Raw genomic sequence first — 14,831 nt, 5'->3', positions numbered from 1 at the left:
TGTTTATTTCCGTGATGTGAATACTTGTCCTGGAAAAGGATCCTGTGATATGATTTATATCGATGGTATTATTGCTGTATTTACTTGATGGTTTTGATGGTGACGGGCTAAGGCCCGACTACTGCAGTGGGTCCCCCCCTTTCTTTATTTCTTGTCATTGGTGTTGTGATCTTGTAGCGGTTGTACCCGCAAATTTGAGTTATTGTATTCATGATATTTATGTATTTGAACCTGTAGTTGGTGTAAAGTTGTAAATTGTGATTTGTAGGTCTGATTTTGTTTAAAACAGGGTGTCAGTTTCCAGTTAAAAGGGAATTTTAACTGATGGGTGCCACATTTACCTCAGTAGAAGGGGTGGGTGTGACAAAAAGGGTGGGATGGTTTGTCCACATTATCAAATAATAATAATAATAATAATAATAATAATAATAATAATAATAATATTAATAATAATATAGTTATTTTTCATTGAGTAATAATATTTGTACATAATAGATTTACTAAATAGGTTTCTTGAATGACATGGATGCCAAGTTGGCATCCATCAATGTCATTCTCTCTCTTTTTTTTTAAAAAAATAAAAATCTCTTTATTATCTAAATCTTAAATTTAAACCCTTAATAATAAATGATAAACAAAAAAAAAAAAATTCCCTCCCTAAACCTTAAATTATAAATGGTAAATCATATGGGGTTTATAATTTACTATTTAGGGTTCATGGCTTAGGATTTAGAGTTTTGGGTTTAGGATTTTACGGTACGTTTGGATGGGGGTAATGAAGCTTTAGGTATGGAAAACATTACCCCTACCTATCCAAACCCATGTTTGGGTACCTCCAACCATGGTCAGAATCCCAAGGAGAAGGACATGTGATGGTCTTAAAGAAGTTCTTGTTATTACCTTGCAAATTGGGGGTAATGCTTGGATTGAGATGAAGTTTGTCATTTTTGCCCTTGTTGCTTTATCATCCTATCTATTACATATAAAATATTTAATTATATTAATAATTCCATATGAGCAATAGTTGTGAAAATAAACTTGGTTAAAATGGAGTATTAATTTTAACTATTCATATAAAATAATTTGAACAATAATAATTATGTAAAATAATTAATTCTAATAATTAAAGTGGATAGTGATAAAAAGAAATTATTTATTCTAAATAATTAGTTATAAAAATTATAAGATATAAATATTTATTTATATGTAGTTATTTTATATATAAGATATCATTTTTTATATTAAGGGCATTAAAGTTATTTACATACAATTCTCTATCCCACTTTTCTCATTCCCAATATTTATTTTTTCCAACCAAATAACTTTTTCATTCTCATTCCCATAATCCCATTACCATTCGGTGATCCAAATGAATCCTTAGGGTTTCATATTTATTATTTAGAATTTAAGTTATTAGATTTTATTGGTATAGTATTCTATAATATTTGGATTTAAGATTTTAGGATTTTAGATGTATTTTTATACTTTTAAAAATTTTAAGAATTTAGAGACTTTTAAAGTTTAAATTTGAATTTTATATTAAAAAAGATTGAGGTGGATAATGACCTGAATGGCAAGTTAGCATCCACATCATTCAGAAAACTTATTCGGTAAATCTTAAATATAGCATGGCTCCTTTTTATTTTAACCAAAAACTAGGTTGAACTTTTAGTTGTATTTTACCTTGATAAAGTTTTTGCATCATGGATACAAAAAAAATTATGAAGTTGTGTTATACTTAATCACCTTTTTCTTATAGTGTACTTCTACCATATTTGTAAAATATACAAATGATGAAAAGGAAAAAAAATTATGTTATCTTGGACCTAGTATTTCACAATTAATTTTATATCTCTATAGATTTAAATAAATAATTTATTTAAAAATATCCATTTATTCAAAGTCTATGAAGTTTTAGCTCCAATAATAGAAATTTAGTATTCTAAAATAAGAAAAAAGAATACGTCTATTTGAATATCACACTTTAGAAAAGATATGTAATTGCTTATTTTATCTTTAACATTATAATTGTGTGTGTATATATATATATATATATAACCAAATTTTTAAAGTTTAAAAATATTTATAAATATAATTATAATGTTGAAAGTATCGAAGATAAAGATGTTTCAACCCTATAAAAAAACAAAAAAAAAACCCTAAAGATTATAAAAATATTATTTATATAATATATAAATAAACAACTATATATTTCCGGACATACCCAAGAAATCAACAAAAGAAAATCATATACATATATAAATATATATATATATGCATAGAAATCATATGCCGTTGATCAAGGCACTGTGTGATAATGGACGGTTGAGATTGAATCTAAACATGTATTACCGACTAAAAGAGTCTTCTGAAAAGGTATTAATAAAACCCCGAGAATTCCAAATAAAAGACGCTGCGAATCCGAACACGTCGCTCTTATTAGTTCTCTCGCACGTCAATCAAGCCATTCTTTGATCCCTTCGCCTTCGTCTCGAAGCAAAAAGATCCAATTTTTCGATCCCTACTGCCCGCCCCGATCCAGGTTCTACTCTCAAAATCTCATCTTTGAGTGTATTTTTCGCTGAATTTGATGTTTTTGTTTGTTTTTGATCGAAAAAAGTAGGCTTTTGACCTCCCCTGATTGAGTTTTTGGTGGTGAAAGATTAGGTTTTGCTGGTGATCTTGGTTTGGGGCTAGGATGGGAGGAGGAAAGGTTTGGTTGCTCTCGTTGTGTGTTGTTTTTCTCTGGGGTGGTTGTTTGGGGAGGTTTGTGGTGGAGAAGAACAGCTTGAAGGTGACATCGCCGGATTCGTTGAAGGATGTTTATGAGTGTGCGATTGGGAACTTTGGGGTTCCTCAGTATGGTGGGACTATGGTTGGGATTGTGACTTACCCTAAGGCAAATCGAAAGGCTTGTAAAAGCTTTGATGAGTTTGATATCTCCTTCAAGACTAAACCTGGAGGGCTTCCAATTTTTCTCCTTGTGGATAGAGGAGGTACTGTTTTCATCTCTTTTCTGGATTCCCTTTTTAGACGCTTAACTTGTTTGACCTTGCTTCGATGATGTAGTCCTTATTTGTTAGATCATTGCTTTTGTAAAAGATATGAGATTTTTTTTATTGGATTGCCGCCTTTGATGGTAAGAAGTCCTTTTCAGTTATTTACTTGTTTGAGCTGTGAGATTTTAGAGAATTGATTTTGAAAAGAAAAGAATTTATCAATCAAGTGCATGTGTTGTTGAGAGGTCTTCGTTGTGTTGTTCATGTGTTAACAAAAGTATTGGGGAGCTATTGATGTTTGAGTGTTCACTTTCATATTGATGTGCATTTCGCTTTCGCTTGATGGAACTTTGAAATAGTTAAAATTCCTTTTGTCTTGCTCTTGTCCGATCGTTGCATGAAACAACATGTGGAAGTTGTCGCTTGTGCCGATGCATCTAATAAGCAATGTCTTGATAATGTGTTTTCCATAAGTCGACTGCTTTTGACGGTGTATGCTGTACATGTTCAGCATAAAATGTCTTGATAATGCGTGGAAGTTGTCGCTTGTGCCGATGCATCTAACAAGCAATGTCTTGGTAATGTGTTTTTTATTAGCTGAGAGGTATTGACAAGATATTCTGTACATGTTTTGCATAAAGTTAAAACACATTAGTATGCGTTGTCTAGGTTTTCCTGATACCCGGACTTATGTTTTTCTTTGGATTTGTAACTCAGTAAGAGAACACAAATCATCAATATGCAAATCTCTTTTTGGATCCCCAAGCAAATTTTTAGGTTTTCAGTACCAATCTTACCATTTTATCTTTTGAGTAGTTCTGTGATCTTTTTGCCTTCCTTCTATATTGTATGAGCTGTGAGATTTTATCACATTGTTTCTGAAACAATAGAATTAATTAATCAAATTTTCACATTGCATGAGTTGTTGAGGAGTCTTTATTGAGCTTTTTGTGTCTAACCAAAGTATTTGAATGTTGGTGACAGTAAGAGCATTCGCTTTCATATTGATGTGCACCTTATTTTCGCTTGATGGATCTTCGAAATAGTTAAAATTTTTATCTTCCTCTCTTCCTATTTATGCATGAAACACCATGTGGAATTTGTTGATTGTACCGAGGCACCTAACAAGCAATGTCTTGCTAAAGTTTTTTTTATAAGTCTAGAGCTATGGATGGTATAACTGTACATATTCCGCATAGAGTTAAAAGGTAGTAGTAATATACTGCAATGTATACTTTTTGAAGGTTGTGATGTCTGGTTTTTTCTAATTCCTGGACCTTTTGATTTCTTTTGGATTTGTCGTTTAGTAAGCGGCCACAAACTGGCAATAAATGTGATTCTATTTTTGGATGCACAAGTAAATTACTGGCTTTTTTATACTAAACTTACCTTTTCAAAAGCCATGCTGTATCATATTAAGTTATGTAATCTTCTCGCTTTCCAATGATTCTGTTCTCTGTATATAGACACAACCTTTGTAAAGATGAAATGATTTTCGCTTATGATTTGCTCATGATGAACAGATTGCTATTTCACAACAAAGGCATGGAATGCACAAAATGCTGGAGCTGCTGCAATTCTTGTTGCAGATGACAAGTTGGAACCTTTAATAACAATGGACTCACCTGAAGAAGGTGGAGAAGATCATGTACAGAATATTACCATTCCTTCGGCACTCATCAGCAAAGCCTTTGGCGATAAACTCAAGGAAGCTCTTACAAATGGTGAAATGGTTAATGTCAACCTGGATTGGAGGGAATCATTGCCCCATCCTGATGAACGTGTGGAGTATGAATTCTGGACAAACAGCAATGATGAATGTGGGCCTAAGTGTGATGCTCAAATAGAATTTGTGAGGAACTTTAAAGGTCCAGCACAAATCCTTGAGCAAAAGGGCTATACACAGTTCACCCCACATTATATTACTTGGTATTGCCCTGAATCTTTTGTTCTGAGCAAGCAGTGCAAATCACAGTGCATCAACCATGGGAGGTACTGTGCACCTGATCCTGAGCAGGATTTCAGCAAAGGATATGATGGGAAAGATGTTGTTGTCCAGAACTTGCGTCAGGTCTGCGTGTTCAAGGTTGCTAATGAAAGTGGAAAGCCTTGGCTATGGTGGGATTATGTTTCTGATTTTTCAATCAGATGCCCTATGAAGGACAACAAGTACACCAAGGAATGTGCTGAAGAAGTTATCCGGTCATTGGGTAAATTGGCCTGTAACTCTTCGCACGTATTCTTTTTGTCAGGATCAGTTTCTGTTGCAGTTGAACAAATTTATAAAGGAGTGTTCTGGTATAATGTTTGGTTGATTCTTCTCAGGTGTTGATATCAGGAAGGTGAATGATTGTGTTGGAGATCCTGATGCAGATAAGGCAAACCCCGTGCTTAAAGCTGAACAGGATGCACAGGTAACATCATGAATCATAACGTAATATTATATCTTGATTTTTCTCAGTTATTACTTATTTAAAGCATTGTTTGCTTGTAAATGTTGCTTATCATGTTCTTAGATTGGCAAAGATTCTCGTGGAGATGTTACCATCTTGCCAACTCTCGTTATCAACAATAGGCAATACCGAGGTTTGTTCCTTGCCTAAAACACTGCCAGTATGTGCAAATCAAAATCTCAACATTGTCTATCATATATGATCACAGGTAAGCTAGACAAGGCAGCGGTGCTTAAAGCAATCTGTGCAGGCTTTAAGGAGACCACGGAGCCAGCTGTTTGTTTAACTGATGGTTGGTGAAATTGCTTAAAGGATCTTCTACTATTATTAGTTTTTCATGACCACATTATAATCTTCTAACTTAGGTAAACATGTCTAAAATCAAAATTTTGTATTTTTCTTTGTAGATATAGAAACCAATGAATGTCTGGAAAACAATGGTGGATGCTGGCAAGATTTGGCTGCTAATGTTACTGCTTGCAAGGTATAGTTTTCATGTATTACTAACTGTGAATACATATTCAGAAAGTCTGAGTGTGATGTAATACCAAATTGGATTCCATGGCCTTATCTATCTTATTCCAGGATACTTTCCGTGGAAGAGTGTGTGAGTGTCCTGTTGTACGAGGTGTGAAATTTGTCGGTGATGGGTATAACCATTGTGAAGGTATTGCTAAGTCTATTATAGCTCGAATTGTTGGGCGTTTTTATTTTCATTCTTCTGTATGCCTTTTTAATATAGGTTTAAACGTATAACTTCCATTGATATCTCTGCTCATTGATCACTGTTTGCCCTCAATCTCATCCATGCTCTCATCTGGAATGAGGTTTATTCCATGACAACTAGTTGCCACTTGGCTTTTTTATGTTGATCCGAGGATTAAAGATCAGACAAATAAACTAATTTTGTGCAAGCAGATCGCATAAAATTGGAGGAATCAAGAAACTCTGGTAGCTTTGACTCTTACTAAAACTTGACACACATTGAACGTGGACCTTTTTTAAATTATAAGCATTTGTCATATTATTACATCAATTAGCATTTGAAACTCACCACACTAATTTCTGTAGGAAATTTGATTGACAAAGCATTGACATGTATTTTATTGCCAAAAGCAACAATGAAAGCCTACTCTTTTTTTGACAGATGTAGTTTCTTAAACCACATTTTCTAGAATTGATAATGGCTCCTAAGAATATTAGGTCAAATCTTCACATTCTGTTTGGTTCAGTAAGTTTATCTACAGAATCCTCTCCCAAATAGATCTCCCAATTGTATGATAGCCATTACTTTTTTTTCTCAAGATGCACAACAATGCATCTCAAGGTTACCACATGGATGACAACCTGGTTGGGAAGTCTATTTGGGAAACCTGTCTTTTACAAATAGCATTACTTATGTTTAATTAAATCCTGAAATCACCTAATTTATCCATGTTCTAAGCATTCACGTGTTTCTCTTTATGAAACTGCATTTATTTCATGTCTTTGCCGTAGTATTTTTTTCTTCCTTCAATAAGTTGGCTTGTAATAACAAGAGCAAAATGCGAGTTGGAAGTTGCTAGTAAGTGTTAAAGCAGCAAAAAAAGCAAGAGCAATTATTAAAAATATTTGTGTTCTTCCATCAACAGCTTCTGGTCAAGGACGATGTGAAATTAACAATGGAGGATGTTGGCATGATACACAAAATGGGATTACACATTCAGCTTGTGTAAGTGATGGCTAGAAACTTAATTTTTCCCCAATTCTCCCAGAATCTCGCATTGTTCTGATCTAGTAATTTTCATTTGGATCATGTAGAATGCGGAATCGGATGGATGCAAATGCCCGGCCGGCTTCAAAGGTGATGGTGTCAAGACATGTGAAGGTATTCACACACAATCATTCTGATACTTAATTCTTTTTATTGAAAAGAAAAGCCTTTTGATGCCCGAAACCGATCCAATATTCTCATGATATGCTATTTGTAGATATCGATGAATGCAAAGATAAATCAGCCTGCCAGTGCCCGGAGTGCAATTGCAAAAACACATGGGGAAGTTACGATTGCAGTTGCAGTGGTGATCTCTTGTACATGAAAGAGCATGATTTATGCATAAGTAAGTATCCTCATGCATTTTATTTGATTTCTTGATTGTCTAGGCTGGATCCATTGTCGAACATGCCATTACTTAAAAATCAAAAGAAAAATCATTAATTGATTTGTTATGAAAGCACAAGCAGAAACTTATAACATTTATGTGTCATTCAGGTAAGAAGTCTTCGACGAAGTATAGCTGGGGTTTTCTGTGGGTTATATTCCTTGGCCTCGCTATAGCTGGAGTCGGAGGATATGTAGTGTACAAGCACCGTATTCGGGTAAGCTCCCTTCATAAGATTGCAAAGATTAACTTGACCTGCAATTTTTTTAGTCTTGATAATTTTCTTGCATTCTCGCATAATTTGATTATTATTCCTTTCAGACTTACATGGATTCGGAGATTCGCGCCATCATGGCTCAATACATGCCTTTAGATAATCAACCCGAAACTGCCACCCATGGCCCCTTTGCTAACATCTGATTCGCGGCATTTGCTGCTGCTGCTGCTGTTTCAGTTCATGGGATCATTGCTTTCGCTTCGCTGTTTCGATGAGATGATCTCTTTGCATATACATAGTTATGTAAATTCCGAACTCAGTATGAACAGTATCTAAAATGGTGTTTAGGATTTGGATCTTTCTCTCCCTTTTTTGAATTTTATTTATTTTAACATGCTTGCCAAAATAATTTTCTTTTGGGATCTGTAAATGGTGTTGAGAATTTGGAATTTACTGAGGATGTGTAAACCTAATAAATATACCTTATAAAATCAACTAAAAGTAAAATAAAGAGAAACCCTCAGATTGGCTCAGGCACAGCTGAATAATTTAAGTTAATATCATTACTGTTCTGATGCTTTTTTTTTTTCCTTCCATTGAAGATCAAATCATTCCATTAATATGTAATTTCAATATTTTCATTATGTGACATGGTGCAAACCATCACTTTTTCACCTGCTGAAAAACATAGAAATATCGGTCATTTTCGTAGAGGCATAAGAATATATAGTACATGCTCAAACCCAAATGCTCTTGATTTTGGATTGGAAATCAAATCAAGCAGCATTGACAAATAAAATTGACTGCAATTGCAGGCATGGAAACATTCTAAAGATAATGCCCACTGTTTTTCTTACAAAGAGTAGATGACAATGGATGGTACTTTTGTTATAAATCTGGACCCAGATAACTTCATTTCTGAAGATTGTACTGTCTATATATATATATATATATATCATTTTCAGAACATAAATGAAAGAAAATACAAGCAAGTGGGAGAATAGATTAAGGAAGAAAAACATTTGCCGCTTCTCCCTGTTTTAACACTTTTATTGAAAATCAACTGCTATTACCAGATGTCTGCAACAGGCGCCCTCTTCTGATGGCAATTCTTGGCTTCCCTAAAAAATAAAGAGGTTCTGCTGTTTCCTGTATTGATAAATAGGTCAGAAAGTACTGCAATCTTTGTGAAGTTTGACAACCTTCAAGGAATGAGAGACAGATAACAAAGTACATTTGTTTATTCAGAGTAACATATGGAGTTCCTTTGTAAACTAACCTCATTATTATCACTTATTACTCGGATTCTGCAAGTTTTGTACCATCACCTTTGTCAATTGTTAAAATCTTATAAATGTAGAAGGCTACCACTGCTCCGCTGCATTCATAAACAATATTAGTTAAATTTTGCACAGTTTGGTAAACAATAGACAGAGAAACATCTGTCAAGAGAAAGTGAGAACCAAGATTGATTGGATCTAGGTTTCAGAATTTCTTTAAATCTAGCTGGGCTTTCAATGTCACAGTTTTGTCTGACTCGAAGATGTCCAAACAAACTTAAAATAGTTAATTAGTTTCATAGGTTAATGCAGCTTAAGTTAGACAAACATGCCATCCTCTGTTTCCTTTCATGGAATTGACTTGTGTGAACAAAAAATAAAAAAAAGTGACAATCATGGCATAATGGAGACATGGGCAAGATTAAAAAAAAAAAAAAAAACAATTGATTAAATAAACCAAGTTATTACAATAATCCTCCACACACAATATAATAGTTGACTCCTGCTTATAGACTATTACTCCTAATAATGTAAAACTCTTTCAAAATAAATATTGGAAGCACATAAATTATTTCTGACTAACAATAATTCTCCATATGTACTCTTTTGGTATATCAAAACACCAATAATATACTAAAATACTAAGTATATTTCAACACCGAACATAAATGCCATGCCTCTCTTTTCTTTCCAAGAAATTCGATCAAAGAATAGAAAACAAAGCACATATATAGGGATGGATATAGATAGTCTCACTCAGTAAGAGACTTGTAGATTCATCAACAACAAAATTGGTTGTGAAAGAAATGCCTGCCTAGGTCTCCGCATCGCTAACTCAAATGCTAGAATTAAAAATACAATAAATAAATAAATAAACAGTGAGTGCCCCACATCTGATGAAATTCGATCAAAGAAGAGAAAACAAGGCACACACATGGGGCTGGATAGACAGTCTCACTCAGTAAAAGATTTGTACATTCATCAACAACAAAATTGACTACGAAAAGTATTATACGCCTAAGTCTCTGCTGCTGAGCTAATTCAAATACTAGAAGTTAAAAATAAACAAATAAATATATAAAAAGGTGAGTGCCCCCACATTCCTTAGCAATAAAGCATAAAATTATATATTGAAGGAAGAAAATGAAAATTTGAAAATCAAATACATTTTAAACAAAAGTTTGTCAAAAAGGAGGGCCAAACATATTGATTCCATGAGCAAACAGAACCACTTTGTGTGAGTGAAACTATTTATACAAGAATACATTATTCCTTCTCTTCCACCCATTCCAATTCATCACCTCTTGCATGCCTTCGTATCAATTCTTATCAGTTCCATCCATCTCACATTTGATCGCTTTTCCATTCTTGCAGCTGCACCATCTTGAGTAACCTTATCCAATCCAAAGTGGTGGATTTATATTCTCAACTTGCACAGCTAAATCATCCTAACAACTCTCATTTTGATTAAATCAATTATTTACTTCATTTTTAACCTCATTTTTCTTTTATTGGCAATTGATACTCATCCATCAAAACTATTTTATCTCAGAGAAAATTGCCCATAGATGAATTGTTTTTTCATAATCCAATACTAAAGCATTAGTAAGTCTGACAGAATTTCTAAATAAAAACTCTGGTCACTCCTCTCCACATTATCCATCCATGATTAATTCTATATGTTGTTCTTCATGTTAATATTATTCTAATAATTAATCAAGCTAAGAAAAGTTAACTCCTAATTATATTTTATCAATAAAATTTTCTCACATTCAATTATGCTAACCTAAAACTCATGCATTCAAATTGGCATTCCATAAATTGAACTTTTTTCGGTAGAGATCCATCTGTTCAAACTCAATCAACCAAAACCACAAATACAGCTTCCCTCCCTAGGATTTCAATTTCGCATTCACTTTTGTGACTTTATTTGAAATTTGCTACAAAACAAATACTGGAGAATCTTAATCTGAATAAATTCAACAAACCCACCAATTACATAGAGAGATAGGTCAACTGAACGTGATCACAGACAATATGATTGTTGACGAAGAATAAAACTTTTATGGTTTGATTTGGATCACACTATTGTCAACCAATCAAGCAAAGAAAATATTTTGAGGGGAAGATAAAAGAAACATTATCGACAGTGAAGTGAACATAAACTGGTCAGCTACCAGAAGTTGGTACGAAATTGCAATATCTGATAGTCTAAAATATTGGAGCGACTTAATTCATTAATTAAGCATAAAGAAATGAATAAGCAGTGCAAAAATGGAAAGCAAAAGATATAAAAGTAGTATTTAACCTGACAAGTGTCATCACTAGACCTGGAAACGAGCTCTTCTGCATAATAAAAGATGGACAATAGAACAGAGAAATGTTAGCTTCACTTACAATTGAAAATTTCTTTACTCATTGTCACTGTACTAAAGCTGTATTTTACCTGAAAATACAATCGCCACTCCCTCATGAAGATAATCGCTACAATTGCTGCACAAAAAAAGCATCTAGTCAAAAGAAGCTGATCCAAAATCAACAACAAATGGCTTTGTAACACTACAAATCCAAGCTCAGTTATGGTTCATAATCAAAAACTTTATTTTGAGAACTTACTGAAGGAGTTATTCAATGACCAAATCTCTAAAACACCATGGAAAGGATGAACACAGGAAATGCTGGTGCAGATTATAGTACAACATTATTTGATATAGTGTAACTTTAGCAGCTGTTTTAAAGTTGAGCTTCATGAATTTGTGTTAGAGTAGTTTGATAGTTTCAGCCTTTGGACGATTAGACCTAGTGGATTTGTTTTGAATCATATTATGAGTTAAATTTATCAGCGTCAAGATGAGTTTATTTGTTTTAAACTTTACTTGTACAAGGTCCCTGATCTCTGTAAGAGACATAGATCATTTCTAAAAATTAAGTTGGCAAGTTAATGAATAATACAATTTTCTTTAGCTTTATGCTATTTTTAGATGTGTGATTGCCCTTTTCTTCAAGTATGGTTGCTTAGAGTCTAGGCATGATTGTCTAGAAATGTTAGATGTGATTGCCCATGTTATCAGCCCTACATCAAAAGCCAAACCACACCATGGCTTGATCATCGGGTATAAAGCCTAGAGCCATGCCTCTATGATGTTTAAAGAGCAATTGCCAGGTTTTCCTCTCCATATTTTAGATGATAACTATCCTCCTAAACTATATACTTCAGCAGACAGCTATTACAAAATCTTCATAAGAGGAATCCCATTTATTAGTATAATTTTCAAAAAAAAAAAATCTATGATTTCATTGAAAGAATCTATCAAACAAGTGTTATACACTATAACTTTTAATAGCGAAATACTTTTATTCCAGATATTGCTCCTGAATTATATGACATACATGATTTCCTTAAATCATACAATTAAAACCGTTAGGAAACCAATCGGTACTGCTCTTCTGATGTACTATAAATCCAATATGTTTAGTTTATTTTCCACAAGTAGAGGGGTACCAAGCCAGCTACAACCATTCAGGTTATTGTTTCTTTTTTAGACCAAAATCTCATTCGGCCATAGTGTTTTACAAAGTACATGCAGCATGCAGATGTTACATGTAGCATGCCCTGCCCTAGACTCGAGCAGTAGTAATAGAGAATGCAAGAAGTCTAGAATGCAATGTATATGTGAACTAACCAGCTTGTGACTTCAAAAGCAAAGCAGAGGACTGCCCACTTTTCGATAATCTTAAACTTTGCAAGCTCAAAGCGAAAAGTGCCACACCAAGGATAACGCCAAAACGAATGGCTGAGATACTACCAGTCAACATGAACCAAAGAAAACCACCAATTGCAAGCAAAAAACCTGCATAAAGTTGTCAAATGTGTAAAAATTACAATAAATCCAAAAGTTGACAGGTAGATGATTTCCAATATAACTTCTGTAAACTGAACCACCTAATAATCCAAGACAAACTTTATAAAATGGATGGCATTTCTTCTCAAAAAGGTTAACGGGTCAAATGCATCGTCAATATTTACCATATGGAATGCCAACATGAAAATCTTGCAGCTTAGAAATTTCTTTTAAATCATTGGGAGATGAGAATGCTTCCACAATTTCTTTTACTGAATCAGGAGAAGAAGAAAGATATCCTTGTCCTTCTTCATTGATTTCATGAACTATTTCCATCAAATCATTTTTAGCCTGGTCTGCTTGAATTTTCAGAACTACAGAAGTTTCTTTTAATATTGCCATCGCTACTTTGGAATACTTCGCATACGCATCCAGCGAGGTGTTTTTCCTTTTTATGGCTTCTTCTTTGAAAGTTTTGAGAATCTTCTGCCAATCTTCTTCTGGCTCATTAGATTCTCTTTCAAACCTTTTCTCTTCTGGACCAATATCGGAATGCTTCTGGTGAACAAATACATGCACGGATTAGCATAAGAAGGCAATCAAAAACATTGATTGGCAACTAAAACTATAACATTTCTGAATAAAATCATATTCCACTATACTTAAATAAAATGAAAGAATTAACAGCAATATTTATTATCATTTTTCAAGTGTCTTACAAAAGTAAGATTAAGAGAAAATTTATCCCAAGATTCACTGTACTCATTGATACATCCTAACTAATCTTTCTTCCTGAAGAAAAAGTTTTAGCAAAAGCATAGCAATGAACATTCTAGAGTGAAAGAAAGGACATTTTCTCAGAAAATCAAGATAGTTCATAGAGTGGACAAACACTAATACAGTAATACAAATACAATCCAAACAACAAAGACAATCCTCCTTGTTCCCACTTCCCACAAAACCAAGATATTGCAAATCAAAAGAACAAGACTAATAAAAAAAAATTCCATAAACCTAAAATTTAATCTTCATATCATTCACACAATGTTATTAATTTTCCAGAGCAATGCCGCAACTCCAAAGGACCATAACATCAAATCAATCATTAGTTTCGCAAATATCAAATTTCAAAACTAAAGCAGAATTAAAAATCGCAAATTTCTACATCACAACCCCAACATTGAAACATCAAGAAATCACAAAGCAGGGTTCACCGATTCCTCATGAGGAGCAGACACGCAGTAAACCCTGGAGATCAGGCGGGGCGATGAAAGGATACAAATCTTGTTATCTCGCTTCGAAGAGGATGACAGGATAGAACCAGGTCTGAAGCGAACGGGAAGCGGTGCGAATTGGAGAAGAGGAGAACGAGAGAGAGGACGCGGGGTCATAGCTCCATAAGAACTAGGGTTAGGGTTTCGAAGCGAGACAAAGCTCTGGAGAGCCACGGCCATGGCGGACAACGGCGAAGAGAATGGCGTGAGCTTCGAGAGCTCTTGTGAGGGTTTTTGTTGGTGGTTTTTCAGGGCTATTAGCTCTCGGGTTTCTTGCAATGCTTATCTTGCAATGCTTCTATCTGGATACCACGTTTACAATACACGAAAGATGTTTGCTGTTTGGTACTGGACAGCGTTGATATATTTTCGTTATCAGCCGTTGATTTTGTGTGGTGATCAGTAATTCATGCCTTGTGATGTGCATCTTGATCTCAATGTTTTTCAAAATATTGCAATAGCTCTGTATATATATATATATATATATATTTTTTTTTTAATTTATTTATTTAATTATATGGTGGTGATGAAGACATTTGAAAATCAAGATGGTTGGGCTTTGCCACTAAGAAAAAGCAAAGTATTTATGCTATGCCTTACTCCATGCTCAAGGCATAGTACAAAC

The 14,831-nt window shown here is 34.0% G+C and overlaps 2 protein-coding genes across 3 annotated transcripts; one reads left to right on the top strand and one right to left on the bottom strand.

Moving 5' to 3' along the window:
- The first annotated feature begins 2,387 nt into the window (after positions 1-2,387).
- LOC120268277 (vacuolar-sorting receptor 1-like) lies at positions 2,388-8,234 on the top strand. 2 transcript variants are annotated; one of them, XM_039275722.1, is made up of 13 exons: positions 2,388-2,542; positions 2,668-2,996; positions 4,523-5,209; positions 5,325-5,413; positions 5,516-5,585; positions 5,661-5,744; positions 5,860-5,936; positions 6,038-6,119; positions 7,084-7,163; positions 7,253-7,319; positions 7,423-7,551; positions 7,704-7,810; positions 7,915-8,234. In XM_039275722.1, the coding sequence occupies exons 2-13, from the start codon at positions 2,699-2,701 to the stop codon at positions 8,011-8,013; spliced, it is 1,869 nt and encodes a 622-aa protein (XP_039131656.1). In that variant the 5' UTR covers positions 2,388-2,542; positions 2,668-2,698; the 3' UTR covers positions 8,014-8,234. The 2 variants fall into 2 exon arrangements, with proteins under 2 accessions (XP_039131656.1, XP_039131657.1); XM_039275723.1 differs by having other exon boundaries at positions 2,663-2,996.
- Positions 8,235-8,596: 362 nt separating this feature from the next.
- On the bottom strand, positions 8,597-14,429 carry LOC120268278 (protein FATTY ACID EXPORT 3, chloroplastic). Its single transcript, XM_039275724.1, has 7 exons — positions 14,147-14,429; positions 13,118-13,490; positions 12,774-12,941; positions 11,537-11,583; positions 11,399-11,436; positions 9,090-9,188; positions 8,597-8,959 (listed from the first exon to the last, which is right to left on the bottom strand). Exons 1-6 carry the CDS (start codon positions 14,384-14,386, stop codon positions 9,107-9,109), a joined length of 948 nt encoding a protein of 315 aa, XP_039131658.1. The 5' UTR covers positions 14,387-14,429; the 3' UTR covers positions 8,597-8,959; positions 9,090-9,106.
- Positions 14,430-14,831: the final 402 nt, after the last annotated feature.

This window comes from Dioscorea cayenensis, chromosome 9 (assembly GCF_009730915.1).
Source record: "Dioscorea cayenensis subsp. rotundata cultivar TDr96_F1 chromosome 9, TDr96_F1_v2_PseudoChromosome.rev07_lg8_w22 25.fasta, whole genome shotgun sequence".
NCBI classification, from domain to species: Eukaryota; Viridiplantae; Streptophyta; class Magnoliopsida; order Dioscoreales; family Dioscoreaceae; genus Dioscorea; species Dioscorea cayenensis.
This window is presented reverse-complemented; position numbering and strand designations above follow the sequence as displayed.